Raw genomic sequence first — 13,767 nt, forward strand, 5'->3', positions numbered from 1 at the left:
AATTCTATTTAAAAGAGTAGCAGAAGAACCCAGGTGCCCCAGTAGAAATCGCAGCCAGCAGCCAATACCAACTACATCTCATGTGAATCAAGCCATTAAAATTTTGTTTTAAATTATTTTATTATTTTTCTTATTTCTTAAAAAAATGTTGTGGGTTCATAGTAGCTGTTTATATTTATGGGGTACATGAGACGTTTTGATACAGGCAGGCAATGTGAAATAAGCACATTGAGAATTCGGTATCCATTCCATCAAGCATTTATCCTTTGGGTTACGAACAATCCAATTACATTCTTTATGAGTTATTTTAAAATGCACAGTTAAGTCATCATTGACTATTGTCACCCTATTGTCCCACTTTTTATTTTCAGCCACTTCAGCTGCTCCTGACTGCACTCACTTAAGTGAGCTTAGCAGAAGAACCTCACGCTAACATACAGAATTATCAGAAACAATAAATTAATATTTTAAGCCACTAACTATGAGGTCAGTTTATTACACAACAAAAGAGAATTAATGGTATTTGTTAACAATTTAATGTGTTTGCAGGCTCTAGAACATTATGTTGGAATTTCCTTAATGAATGAGTATGTAAGGAAACTAGGTAACTTGCATACATTTGAGATTGAACAAATGTTATTAATCAATGTAATTTAAAACACAAATTCTGTGTCCTGCAAAGCTTGGAAGTATTGTATATAATGGCACCTAGAAAGATACCTTTCCCTCGACTCCTTCACCCTCCCCACTCTCCTCCCATTTTCACCCCTTGCTTCACCTCTGAGCAGTATACAGTAAAACCTCAATTAACATCTGAACAATTCTTGTCAACTCACAGTTATATGGTAAGCACATTTGGTTTCAGCACTTACAGAAAAACTTTTGATGGATAGTCTTTTAAATTTGTTGATTAAGATACTTTAACAAACAGACTCAAAATTGTACTATCCTTAGCATTTTCGGTACCAATTGCTTTTACGATTAATTTGTAGCTGGTAGTCTACTTCCTTCATACTTGAAAGAAGGATTTGGGAAATGCGTGTTAAAAATGTTCTGTATGAGGCAGAGAAGAAGTAATATATGTCTTAATTTTATAGATAGTGGTCCTCCAATGTCTCTAGATATTTTCTTTTAAAATAGCTAACATAGAATGTGCTTTGAGTCTTAGATAATTTGCTTGCTTCCTTCATGACTCTGCTATTTATAAGATGACTTAAAGAAAAAAGAGCTAAAATAACTTAGCACTCCCAACACACACATACACAAACCCACAATGACAATGTAAGATTGATAAAATGGCTGTTAAGTTATCTTAAAAACAAGGAACAAAATAACTCTTTTCTAATTCTAGCATTTATTTAAACAATAATTTTGTATGACTGTATGATTTTAACTGAATAAGTTATTCAAAAACATCTTTTAACCAGTTTTGTACACTCAGTTTATCATCATCTGTACTGTGTTTCTCAGCGTGGAAATGGAAGACAATGATGCAAACGACAGTAACAGCAGTTAACCACCGTTAACTGATGACAGCAGTTGTCATCAAAGCAGCAAGATTAGAGTATTTTTCATATCCTGTTGCTTTACACAAATATTTTAGGCCTGAATTTTTAAAAACAAATAATCAAATGACCAAGTCATGCAAAGAGAACTTTGTAAAATCTGTTACGAAGTTCAGGCTCAATCAATCGATGCTTAACCAATATTTTTTGAATTAATAAAAACTAGCAAAATATTTTTTGTATCAAATGCTGACTGACATCCTTATGAAATTTTGATGACTCAAGAAATCTGTCACTATTGCCTCATGGATTTTGCCGACGATGCGTTTTTTGCAACAAGACACATTTGTTGATTAAGGCAATGACTCCATGATACTGGAGTCACCTCTTTCCTGATGTCAACCCACTAGTTGGTTTCCTGGTAGGAAAGAGCCTACCTTTTTCCTGGTATCAACCCAGTCAAAAGCATCATTACTTTAGAAAACTTTTCATACAGTTTCCTCAAAAAGATTAGGGACTTTTAGGAAATCTTACTAATGAACAAGGAAAGAAATCTGGATAGTGTTAAAGTAGGGAAAGAAAAAGGTGACCAGTGAGGCCAATAAACGTTCTCAGCAATGTATTTTGGGGTTGAACAGAAAATGAAATATACTATGAATAGTGTTAAAAAAAAACCTTTATATCTTGCTCTAGAAATGACTTTGATCTTTTGTTTGAATGAAAATGTATATGACTTAAGAATTCACAATATCTCAAACTCAATAATGACAAAAGCCTATAAAGTTACCCCACAGGAGGAAATAGAAGTCTGCTCTCCTCATTTTGTGTCCTATTGAACTTATCTCTGCCATTGACTCCACATCTCAACTCTCAGAAGACCCCGAACTCTCAGCTTACACCCTTCCTTTAAGCTTGCTTAAGACCAGAAATTTCTGTGTTGAGACAGGGAGAAAAATCATTTCAATTAAATATGTTCTACTGCTAAACTCTAATTTATAAGAAAATAATAAACGGGGTGGAGAAAAATAAGACATACTTTCATCAACTGAAACTAAGGTTAGTGAGGCAGAATAATTTTATACATGTTTATTGAAAGCCAAATGAGAAGATAGACCTGGGAAGACACAACCACAAAGTTGGGGGTGTTCTAGAGTCTTTCACAAGTTACAAGGGCTTTATATAATAGAAAAGCTTAAAATAAGGCAGAAAAAGCTATATGAGAGTTGTCTTCTTTTTCATGGGAGGGTACAATACCGAAGTTAAAATCATTACTTACAAATTACAGCATACAGGTTAAACGTCTACATGCAAAACAATCAATCAAACTTTTTGTTGCAGCTAAACTTAGAAATAAATCATTGCCCTATTTAGTGTCAGTAGGTTCTACATTAATTACTACATCAACCACCTGAGGAACTCATAATAAAATACTTTACTCAGAGGTAGAATGTCACCATCAAGTCACGAAACATTTCCAAGGCTAGTTAATTTGGAAGTCTGCTTACTTCTAAAGTAAACTGCCAAATGTGGTCTGTAGGTTATATCACATTTAAAAACAGGACCCGAGAACTTGAGTAGACATAGTAGATAACTATTAAACAATAGGGAAAATTGGCTTGAAAACAAAAACACAATTTTAAAAAATTGCTATGTTCATCCTTTTGATAGAGAATAATTTTGAACATTTAGTATTTTAAGTATTTCTTCTAAAATTTAAAGATATGAAAAGTAAAAAAAGAATATGGAAAATTTAAATAATATTCTGTGAGACTTATACATAGTTGTAAAAGGGAGAAAACTTGTTGCCAGGGCCACTTGTATCTGCCTCTTCTTTATTGACAAGCTTCCAAATCAATTTAAATAGTATAGTTGCTTTGGGTCCTGTCGAATTTGGCTTGGAATTGTAGGTGATTAGAAAAAATAGGCAAACTTTCATGTGATACAAATTCCTTGATTTATTAATTATTTAAGACCTACTTTGTATTGAAGTATCCTACATGTTATAGGAGACATGAGACATTCAAAGAAACACAGGACATGCCACTCCCTACAAAATTGTATGGTTCAGTTGAGGAAGCAAGTGTTACAGATGGGACAGAGAACCAGAAAATAACATAAAGCCAACATGTAATGTGTAGGTCCACCTCTCTATCTTTGTAGGGTTAAAGCATTTCAGACCAAAACATTTAATTTGGGTCTGAGAATTCAGGAACAAATATTTTGCTTGGTAAGGCATTTCTTGCACTATTTCTAATAGGGCAAAACTGGAAACACCCTGAAGGGCACCAACAAGACAAGGTTGAGTAACTATTCTTCTTACCATAGGACGTCATGTGGTCATTAAGAAGGATGCGGAAAAACTACATTAAGATGGCATGAAAAGATACTGAACACATATTTTTTGAAGGATAAAAGTCACCTGTATAGTCATCCATATACAATACTTCTACATATATGTGTATCTCTATGTCTTAAACATGTCTCACTGTATACATTTACATGTGTGCATATAAATGCAGATAGAATTGAAAACTAATGCAAAATTGTTACCAATATTTACCACTGAAGAGTAGGAATGAAAATGATGAAGATAAATTTATGTTTTACTTCAAATATATCTGCAGTGTATGAATCTTTTGCAATAAATTATATAATTTTTCTGTTATAAATAAAAAGAAAAGTAAATATGCTGGGTCCTGCTTTTTAAGTATTCTTAGGTGGTAGAAACAAGTAGCTTATTTTGTAATACAAAGGAGGATGAGTTTCATTTGTAGTTTCTAGATGAAATTATAAAATATGATATAGATTGAAGGCAGAAAGAATCCAATAACCTAAAATCCAAAGACAACCTTTGATGGTAATTAGCTCTTATTTTATTCACATGCTCAAAACCAGTCCCATTTATCAACAACTATGAAAAGAACATTTGCCTTCTTTGGCACTAACAAGGAAAGATAACTTTCTCTTTCTGTTTGTGCCTCCAGGTGCTCCTAAAGTTTTTATTAAGCCTAAAAACTGCATTATAGAAATGGCAGGGCGTATTGTTATAAATCACACAAAGAAAACGCATGTAGTATTTCAGTCTAGTTCTTACCTTCTTGAACGGAGTTCTTACATATGTGTAAGACAGATAGGTGTTGAGAAAGGGACAGTAGGAATGTGAAGGGATGCATAATATGCAACCTAGTAACAATTTTGACCTCTCTGGTCTTTCTCTGGGTTGGGCACAGCTTCAAATGCTTATGTGTGTATCACCACATACCCCCACTTCCTCATTCCCTACCTCTTCCTTCTTACTGGCTTTGAGAGAGAGCATATAAATGACATCTTCAGGGCATGGGAAGCCACTTATCTGCAGACTTGTGGGCAGTAACTCACCCTCACTCAGCGGTCTTCTGGCTCTGGAAACAACTCTAGCTCAGCCTTCTCCACCATGAGCCTCAGACTTGATACCATGCCTTCCTGTAACAGTGCCAGACCACTTCATGCCCTGCAGGTGCTGCTGCTTCTGTCACTGCTGCTGACTGCTCTGGCTTCCTCCACCAAAGGACAAACTAAGAGAAACTTGGCGAAAGGCAAAGGTAGAGGCCCTGCTTCCCTGCACCTGTTGCTGTTTCTGCTACACCTGTGTCTGGGGTAAAAATTAGCTTTGTGCCTCTGGGGCTGGAGAGTGCCATTAAATCAACAACTCCAATTGGAGGAGGCACATGGGGGGGTCACTTCTCACTTCCTGTGTGCTGGGCATTCTGCTGGGCACTTTACTAAAGCTTTACAGATCATATTCACAATAGCTTCATGAGAGAGGCACAATTACCCTCAATCGGCAAATAAGGGACCTGAGGAAAATATTCATGGCCACCAATAGGTAACATTTTCTACCCTAGAGGAAAGTCTAGACAGTGAGTTGTACACTGAACTGCGCTGCTTGTGTATGAAGACAACCTCTGGAATTCATCCCAAAAACATCCAAAGTTTGGAAGTGATCGGGAAAGGAATCCATTGCAACCAAGTCGAAGTGATGTAAGTTGCTGTTTCTGTGCTATTGCTTTATCAGGGAAACCCTTTACCTCCATCCGCATATGCACTCGTTTCCTCCAGTCTCATGGATTAGTTCTGATATTCAGGCCAGGACACCAACAGATAACCCTGTTCTCTCTTGCAGAGCCACATTGAAGGATGGGAGGAAAATCTGCCTGGACCCAGATGCTCCCAGAATTAAGAAAATTGTACAGAAAAAATTGGCAGGTGATGAATCTGCTGATTAATTTGTTCCGTTTCTACCAAACTTCTTTAACTCCCAGAAAGGGTAGAATTTTGAAACCTTGATTTTCTAGAGTTCTCATTTATTCGGGATACCTATTCTTACTGCATTAAAATTTGGATATGTGTTTCATTCTGTCTTAAAAATCACATTTTATTCTGAGAAGGTTGGTTAAAAGATGGCAGAAGGAAGATGAAAATAAATAAGCCTGGTTTCAACTCTCTAATTATTGGCTAAACATTAGACTGTGCTTTGCATTTTTTTCTTTAAAAATTTCTATTTAAACACAGCTTGGTTGATTTTTCCTGCTCTGCTTTATGGTTACTAGACATACTCATGGAGATTATCAGATATCATAATGGGCAATGATAATAAGAATCACATGGAGCCCAGCAGAGAATATTTGCTCAATACATTTTTGTTAATATATTTAAGAACTTAATATAGTCTCTCAGTGTCTTAGTCCTAGGATGTCTTATTTAAAATACTCCCTGAAAGTTTATTCTGATGTTTATTTTAGCCATCAAACCCTAAAATAATAAATTGGTATATATGAGTCTTATAATCTGTGGTTAGTTTAAAGTGAATGTATTTGCCACTAGTAAAACAAAAATACATGATGAAAATGAATTAACATACCTATATAGTAACAATTCTAGCATTAGAATAAGCCTTATAAATAAGTACAATATAGGACTTCAACCTTACTAGACTCCTAATTCTAAATTCTGCTTTTTTAATGAACAGAACTTTCATTCATTTTTAAACCCTAAAATTTAAACCCACACTATTCTTACAAAAATATTCACATGAAATAAAAATTTGCTATTGATTTGTTGTCATATATTATTAATTTTAACAGGATTGTTGGGGAAAAAAACTTTAATTTTCCTTTTTTTATACTTGGTATTTCACAGTATGACCAACAAAAGTTACTAAATTGATGATCTGTGTCATTCTCAATGTAGTATGATAATAGTTCCAATTTATTAATCATTTTAATATGCCAGGAATACTAAGTGTTTTGCATGCATGAACTAAACAATTTTTTAAAAGATAGATATGATCTGGTTAAAAGCACGTCCTCTGGAAAAATGGGGATAATAATATTGCCTCCCTCATAGAGTTTATGGAAGGATTAAAAGAGTTAATAAATTTAAGGCATTTAAAATAATGTATGTCACAAATAAGCCATATATAAATGTTAGTAATTGTTTCTTATGATTATTATTATCCTCCCCCTCATTACAGAAGAGAAAAATCAAGTTTATAGAGTTTAAAATACTTGCCCACTTTTAGCTAACTAAGTAGGTAACAGAGTGGTAATTTCAAATTGTGCTCTTAACTGCCACACCACAGTGCTTTCCTCAACTCTTCTTTCTCTAATGAAGAGATTACATTACATATAACGTAGTATTATTCACATACATAATACAACTTGATACCTAAATAGCGTATTGTATATACTATAATAATTATAGGATATCAGGCATCTCACTCATTATGTCTGGTGGTTTCCCACTGAAACTTGACAAGACCAGCTCCTGAGACATGGCACAGTGTTGACACCATGTTTATACCTCCTGAGATGCAGATGTCTTCTGTTTTTGTGTGCATGTATTGAGTTATTCTGTTTACATTCAGGGAAAGAGTAATTTAGTTGCCACTCAGTGCCACCTGGATTCCTTTACACTGCAAACATTGAAATCTGTGTGTAAGATTGTACAAACCTAGCGTGTTGCCCATCCATATGCAAAATCATCCCTCCCCTTCATTCTCTCTGCCGCTAACTCAGAAGGGGCTTCAAGTCTCAGGTTAATAAACATATATGAATTACAAAATGTTCTGCAACAGTCATTGTGTTCGATACAGGATGTTCATAAATACATTCATGTTTTGCTCATCAATTGGGATACATTCTGAGAAATGCATCATTAGGTGATTTTATCATTGTGTGAACATCATAGGCTGTGCTTACACAAACCTAAATGGTATAGCCTACTACAAGCCTAGGCTATATAGTATAGCCTATTGCTCTTAGGCTAGAAAACTGCACAGCATTTTACTGTGGTGAATACCATAGGAAGTTGTAACACAATGGTAAGTATTTGTGTATCTAAACATATGTAAATGTAGAAAGATATAGTAAAAATATGGTATAAGAGAGTAAAATCGTACACCTGTATAGAGCAGTTACCACAAATGGAGTTTGTAGGACTGCAAGTTTCTCTGGATGAGACGGAATGTGAGTGGTGAGTGAACATGAGTGCCTGGGACATGACTGTACACTTCTTTAGGCTTTGTAAACACTGTACACTTAGGCTACACTAAATTTATAAAAATATTTTTTCTTCAACAAATTAACCTTAGATTACTGTAATTTTTTATTTTTAAACTTTTTAATTTTTAAACATTTTGACTTTTGTAATAACACTTTAAACGCATTGTACAACTGTACAAAAATGTTTTTTCTTTATATCGTCATTCTATAAGCTTGTTTTCTATTTATTTATTTATTCATTTATTTTAGAGATGAAGTCTTTCTCTGTCACCTACACTGTAGTGCAGTGACATGATCACAGCTCACTACAGCCTCAAACTCTTGGGCTCAAGTGATCTTCCTTGATCTTCACTCCAGATGTGCACCATCATGCCCAGCTAATTTTTGAAAACTGTTATTGAGAAGGGGACTCATTTGGTTCCCAGGCTGCTTTCGAACTCCTGATCTCAAGTGATCCCCCTGCCCCAGCCTCTCAGGCTGGGATTACACCTGTGAGCCATAGAGCCTGGCTAATTGTTTTTTGTTTTCTTTTGTATTTTTTATTTTTCACACTTTTCTGTTAAAATTAAGATGCAAAAACTCATATCAGCCTAGGCCTACATGGAGTCAGGATCATCAGTATCACTATCTTCCAACTCCCTGTTTTGTCGCACTAGAAGGTCTTCATGGGCAATAATACGCATGGAGCTGCCATCTCCTATGATAACAGACAGAAGATAACAACTCATACTTCCCGAAGGATCTGTCTGAGACTGTTTCACAGTTAATGTTTTTTCTATAACTAGTAGAAGGAGTATACTCTAAAATAATAATAAAAGGTATAGTTAGTAAATACGTAAACTAGTAACATAGTTGTTTGTTATTCTGATCAAGTATTGTGTACTATACATAATTGTATGTGCTATATACTTTATAGAACTGGCAGTGCAGTGGGTTTGTTTACACCAGCATCCCACAAACATGTCAGTAATACACTGCTTCTTATGACTTTACAACCGTGAGGCAGTAGGAATCACATCACTAGGCAACAGGAATTTATCAGCTTCATTATAATCTTAAGGGACCACTGTCATATATGCAGTCTATGATTGACCTAAATGTTGTTATGTGCTACACTACTGTATATAAGTCACAGAGAATTGCACTTGAAAAGATCACTATGCGGTAGGAGAGGCAGATAAGTAGGCAAATAATTGCAACTATATATTACACATGCTAATATATGTATGCTTCAGTTGCTTGAAGGAGCAGATACATGAGCATGTTAAAACTTCATCATCATCGTTTTCAACTCATCATCTTTGCTAAGGTAGCACTTTGAATTGAGTCTATACCAGTACACTGAAACAGTGATAAATGTTATAATCTCTGATTTCATAGTGTTTTCCAGTTTAGGAAACAAAACCATTTTTAACACTCTGAAATACACACATACACACACACATATGTATCTCTGTGTAATGTGTGTGTGTGTGCGTGTGTGTGCATGTGTGTTACCTGTGAGGAACAGGAAAAACAGAGCTCTGCAAGATAGAAAGGCAAGAGAACATGATTGCGTAGAGTTGTCAGGGAAGGCCCCTCTGAGGAACTGATACTTAATCCAACTCCAGAAGTATAAATAAGTCTTAGTCAGCTGAAAAGGCAGGTGGTGGGAGAGTAGGAGGAAGAAACTACTCAGCTCAACAATTAAATTGCATATTTCTATAGAAGTCCAGTCCTACCATGTATTAGAATATCAGCTTTTCCATGCAGTGGTCTCCTGACACCCTTCACCACTGTTAATCAATGTGACAGAGAACCTCTGACTTTGGGTTGAGGGTGTACTTTGCCCTAATAAAGGGCCAAAGTCATTCTTTTTCAGAGAAGGGAAGACAGTCCACAGCGATCTCTTCTCCTTTCCTGTGTGGGATTCTATTGCATCCCCTCCACTCTCACCTTCCATTATTCTCACATTCAACTCCCAGATGCCCTGAATCCCCCCGCAGAAACCATCACTGCTCCCCGCCAACAGTTCAGCCCATCTCACCCTGTCACTGGCACTGGCTGAAGACACAGCAGGCACTGGGAGACATGGCCTAGGAAACTCTTGTCTTCCCTTCTGGACTGTTATTCAGCATGGAAACAATGAAGAAACAGCCAGGCACTAAGCTTTTACAAAAAGAATGCATTCAAATATTACTTCCGCAATTTTTCCAAGAGTACAAGTAATGGGAAAACAGACCTTGCGTCCCATAGCATACTGGGTAATTGTTGGTGGAGCCTGGCAAATCCCATCTAGAGACTAAGGAATTTTTCCACATTCAGGTGAAATTCAGAAGAGTCATTGCTAGAGAACAAATTAAACTTATTAGCAGCAGAAAACAATTGCAAATAACACACCCTTCACACACAAAGCCACCAAACTCAGTAGGAAGCATTGGTAGTTGCAGCTGGGAGGTTGGAAAGGAAACAGAACTGTCAGGGTCCTGAAGGTGCCTAGTGTGTAATTTGCATGATGACAACAGAGAACTCTATTATTAATACAACACAAAAAAAATTCCTCTTCTGACTCAAGTTCTGTTTCTAACTCTACAAATGTGCTTGTATGTAAGTTGAGGTTGGAGGTCCCAGCCAAGGCAGCTGCCCAGAGCCCTTTTCTTTCTTTCTCTCTCTCTCTTTCTTTCTTTCTTTCTTTCTTTCTTTCTTTCTTTCTTTCTTTCTTTCTTTCTTTCTTTCTTTCTTTCTTTCTTTCTTTCTTTCTTTCTTTCTTTCCTTTCTTTCTTTCTTTCTTTTCTTTCTTTCTTTCTTTCTTTCTTTCTTTCTTTCTTTCTTTCTTTCTTTCTTTCTTTCTTTCTTTCTTTCTTTCTTTCTTTCTCTTTCTCTCTTCTTTTTCTTTCTCTCTCTCTCTTTCTTTCTTCCTTTCTTTTCTTCCTTTCTTCCTTTCTTTTCTTTCTCTTTCTCTCTTTCCTCCTCTTTCCCCCTCTTTCCCCCTTCCCCCCCTCCTCTTTCTTCTTTATTTTTTTGTAATCTTGGCTGGCCAGAGCCCAAGTCTTCCCAGCAGTATCTTAGTTTCCGCACCGCAGTTCCTTGCTGTCCACTTCAGGCTTCCGGACTGGAAGGACAGCCGGCGATAAAACGCGCCTGGTGAGGCTCAGGAGTCACTGTCCACAGAGACCCAGCCCGACTTTCCCATCGTACTGAGATCCTGCTGGAAACTCTGCTGCAACATGAGCTCCACAGCCCGGTTCTGCCCCTCACGCCCCGTGCTGCTGTTTCTGGGGTTGCTGCTCCTGCCAGTTGTGGTCGCCTTCGCCACAGGTGAGAGCAGAAGCAAGGCTGTGAGGGCCGCCAGCGGCGAGGGGGAGTCCGGGAAGCCCTGGGGCTGGGGAGTCCTCTAGCATCATGATCGCAGCTACACTTAACCGAGCGCCTGCTGACTGTCAGGGCACAGTGACAGGCGCTGCACCTGCACTTCGCACCTGGTCGGCACAACTTCCGTCTGAGGGAGGTATGATTTACGGCTAAGGAAAAGAAGGCTGAAGGTAGTGGAGAAAGTCCCTAAAGTACCTCTGGCTACTCATGGAGTCACCATTCCGTCCCCTCCTCCTCTCTTACCCCCTCCCTTTTCCCCTCAGCTGAAGCTGAAGAAGATGGGGACCTGCAGTGCCTGTGTGTGAAGACCACCTCCCAGGTCCGTCCCAGGCACATCACCAGCCTGGAGGTGATCAAGGCCGGACCCCACTGCCCCACTGCCCAACTGATGTGAGTCCTTGCACTGCATCACTCAGTGCCCCGGCTCAGTGCCTCCTCTGCCCATCCTTCTCCTTTTTAATGCCATCTGCAAACTCAAGAACTGAAGGTCACATCTCTTCTCTTTTCCTTGCCAGAGCCACGCTGAAGAATGGGAGGAAAATTTGCTTGGACCTGCAAGCCCCGCTGTACAAGAAAATAGTTAAGAAACTTTTGGAGAGTTAGTTACTAGCTGTCTAAGTGTGTGCATTTGCTATGTAATATACTTTTTTTTTTTCCAGTTTCAATCTAACTGTGAAAGAACCTCTGATATTTGTGTTATCCTTATGATTTTAAATAAACAAATTAAATCAAGTTGTAGTATAGTCAAAATACTTCTTAATAATAGTGCAAAAATTGTATTGACACATAATTTCATGGAAGAAAAAAATTCCGGTATTTTAAGCAAAAAGTATTTTGAAGGAAGGTTTGAATACTGGTTTTGCTTGGTATTACATGTTGGCTGATACATATTCATGCATTTACATGATTGCAGTACTTTATAGCTACAATTTACCTGGACGATTATTATTACCTTTGCCAATAAATATTAGTAGCACTTATGTATTACTAGATGGCTTTTAAAAAAATTATGTAGGCCGGGCGCGGTGGCTCAAGCCTGTAATCCCAGCACTTTGGGAGGCCGAGACGGGTGGATCACGAGGTCAGGAGATCGAGACCATCCTGGCTAACACAGTGAAACCCCGTCTCTACTAAAAAATACAAAAAACTAGCCGGGCGAGGTGGCGGGTGCCTGTAGTCCCAGCTACTCGGGAGGCTGAGGCAGGAGAATGGCGTAAACCCGGGAGGCGGAGCTTGCAGTGAGCTGAGATGTGGCCACTGCACTCCAGCCTGGGGGACAGAGCAAGACTCCGTCTCAAAAAAAAAAAAAAAAAAAAAAAAAAAAAAAATTATGTAAATAAATAAATCTCCACTTTTATGCCCACAAATTCTGGAAACGAGGAGAGGTACTACATACTGATGTTTTTATTCATCCCTCAGGAAGGCACTGCTCCTCTCTAAGGAGAAAGGAAGTTGTTGCAGTGTTGGTATGTTAGTTATCTATGGCTTCTGTAACAAATTAACACAAACTCAGTGGCTTAAACAATACAAATTTATTATCTTGCAATTCTAGGGGGTCACAAATCCCAAGTGGGTTGAACATGCTAAACTCAAAGTATGATCATAACTATGTTTCTTCTGAAGGCTCTAGAAGAGAATCTATTTCCTTTCCTTTCTCAGCTTCTAGAGGCATCTACATTCTTTGGCTTATGGCCCCTCCAATTGATTTTCAAACTGCATCATTCCAACCTCTGCTTCCATTGTCACATCTCCCCTCTCTTCTCTGACCTTTCTGTCTCTAACTCTACCTACCTCTCATAAGGAGCCTTGTGAATACATTGGAACCACTTGGATAATCCAGAAACCATTTCCATTTCTAGATATTTAATACATCTCTGGAGACTTTTTTTTTTTTTTTTTTTTTTGAGACGGAGTCTGTCTCTGTAGCCCAGCCTGGAGTGCAGTGGCCGGATCTCAGCTCACTGCAAGCTCCGCCTCCCGGGTTCACGCCATTCTCCTGCCTCAGCCTCCCGAGTAGCTGGGACTACAGGCGCCCGCCACCTCGCCCGGCTAGTTTTTGTATTTTTTAGTAGAGACGGGGTTTCACCATGTTAGCCAGGATGGTCTCGATCTCCTGACCTCGTGATCCGCCCGTCTCGGCCTCCCAAAGTGCTGGGATTACAGGCTTGAGCCACCGCACCCGGCCTGTGGAGACTTTTTTTTGCCACATTAAATGACATATTCATAGGTTCCAGAGAGTAAGGCATGGGGATCTCAAGGGTGGGGGGCATTATTCACCCTACCACAATGGGTCAGAAGGCAGAGACTAGCTGAGGAGTGAGAAAGCTGCAGCCATTGCTCATGAGCTAATGTGATTTTTACCCAAGGTG

General features: G+C 38.1%; 2 protein-coding genes across 2 annotated transcripts; both read left to right on the plus strand.

Moving 5' to 3' along the window:
• Positions 1-4,847: 4,847 nt before the first annotated feature.
• PPBP (pro-platelet basic protein) lies at positions 4,848-7,607 on the plus strand. Its single transcript, XM_005555081.5, has 3 exons — positions 4,848-5,086; positions 5,390-5,525; positions 5,668-7,607. Exons 1-3 carry the CDS (start codon positions 4,939-4,941, stop codon positions 5,768-5,770), a joined length of 387 nt encoding a protein of 128 aa, XP_005555138.2. The 5' UTR covers positions 4,848-4,938; the 3' UTR covers positions 5,771-7,607.
• Positions 7,608-11,186: 3,579 nt separating this feature from the next.
• On the plus strand, positions 11,187-12,412 carry LOC102125111 (platelet factor 4). Its single transcript, XM_005555082.5, has 3 exons — positions 11,187-11,344; positions 11,662-11,788; positions 11,914-12,412. The coding sequence occupies exons 1-3, from the start codon at positions 11,254-11,256 to the stop codon at positions 11,999-12,001; spliced, it is 306 nt and encodes a 101-aa protein (XP_005555139.2). The 5' UTR covers positions 11,187-11,253; the 3' UTR covers positions 12,002-12,412.
• The last annotated feature ends 1,355 nt before the right edge of the window (positions 12,413-13,767 follow it).

This window comes from Macaca fascicularis, chromosome 5 (genome assembly GCF_037993035.2).
Source record: "Macaca fascicularis isolate 582-1 chromosome 5, T2T-MFA8v1.1".
NCBI lineage: Eukaryota > Metazoa > Chordata > Mammalia > Primates > Cercopithecidae > Macaca > Macaca fascicularis.

Excerpts from the sequence above, each read along its gene's own strand:
- LOC102125111 (XM_005555082.5), top strand. The coding sequence starts at position 11,254 with ATGAGCTCCACAGCCCGGTTCTGCCCCTCACGCCCCGTGCTGCTGTTT. Across the intron at positions 11,345-11,661 it reads TGTGGTCGCCTTCGCCACAG|CTGAAGCTGAAGAAGATGGG; the intron begins GTGAGAGCAGAA and ends TTTTCCCCTCAG. Across the intron at positions 11,789-11,913 it reads TGCCCCACTGCCCAACTGAT|AGCCACGCTGAAGAATGGGA; the intron begins GTGAGTCCTTGC and ends TTTCCTTGCCAG.
- PPBP (XM_005555081.5), top strand. The coding sequence starts at position 4,939 with ATGAGCCTCAGACTTGATACCATGCCTTCCTGTAACAGTGCCAGACCA. Across the intron at positions 5,087-5,389 it reads AAACTTGGCGAAAGGCAAAG|AGGAAAGTCTAGACAGTGAG; the intron begins GTAGAGGCCCTG and ends TTTCTACCCTAG. Across the intron at positions 5,526-5,667 it reads TGCAACCAAGTCGAAGTGAT|AGCCACATTGAAGGATGGGA; the intron begins GTAAGTTGCTGT and ends TCTCTCTTGCAG.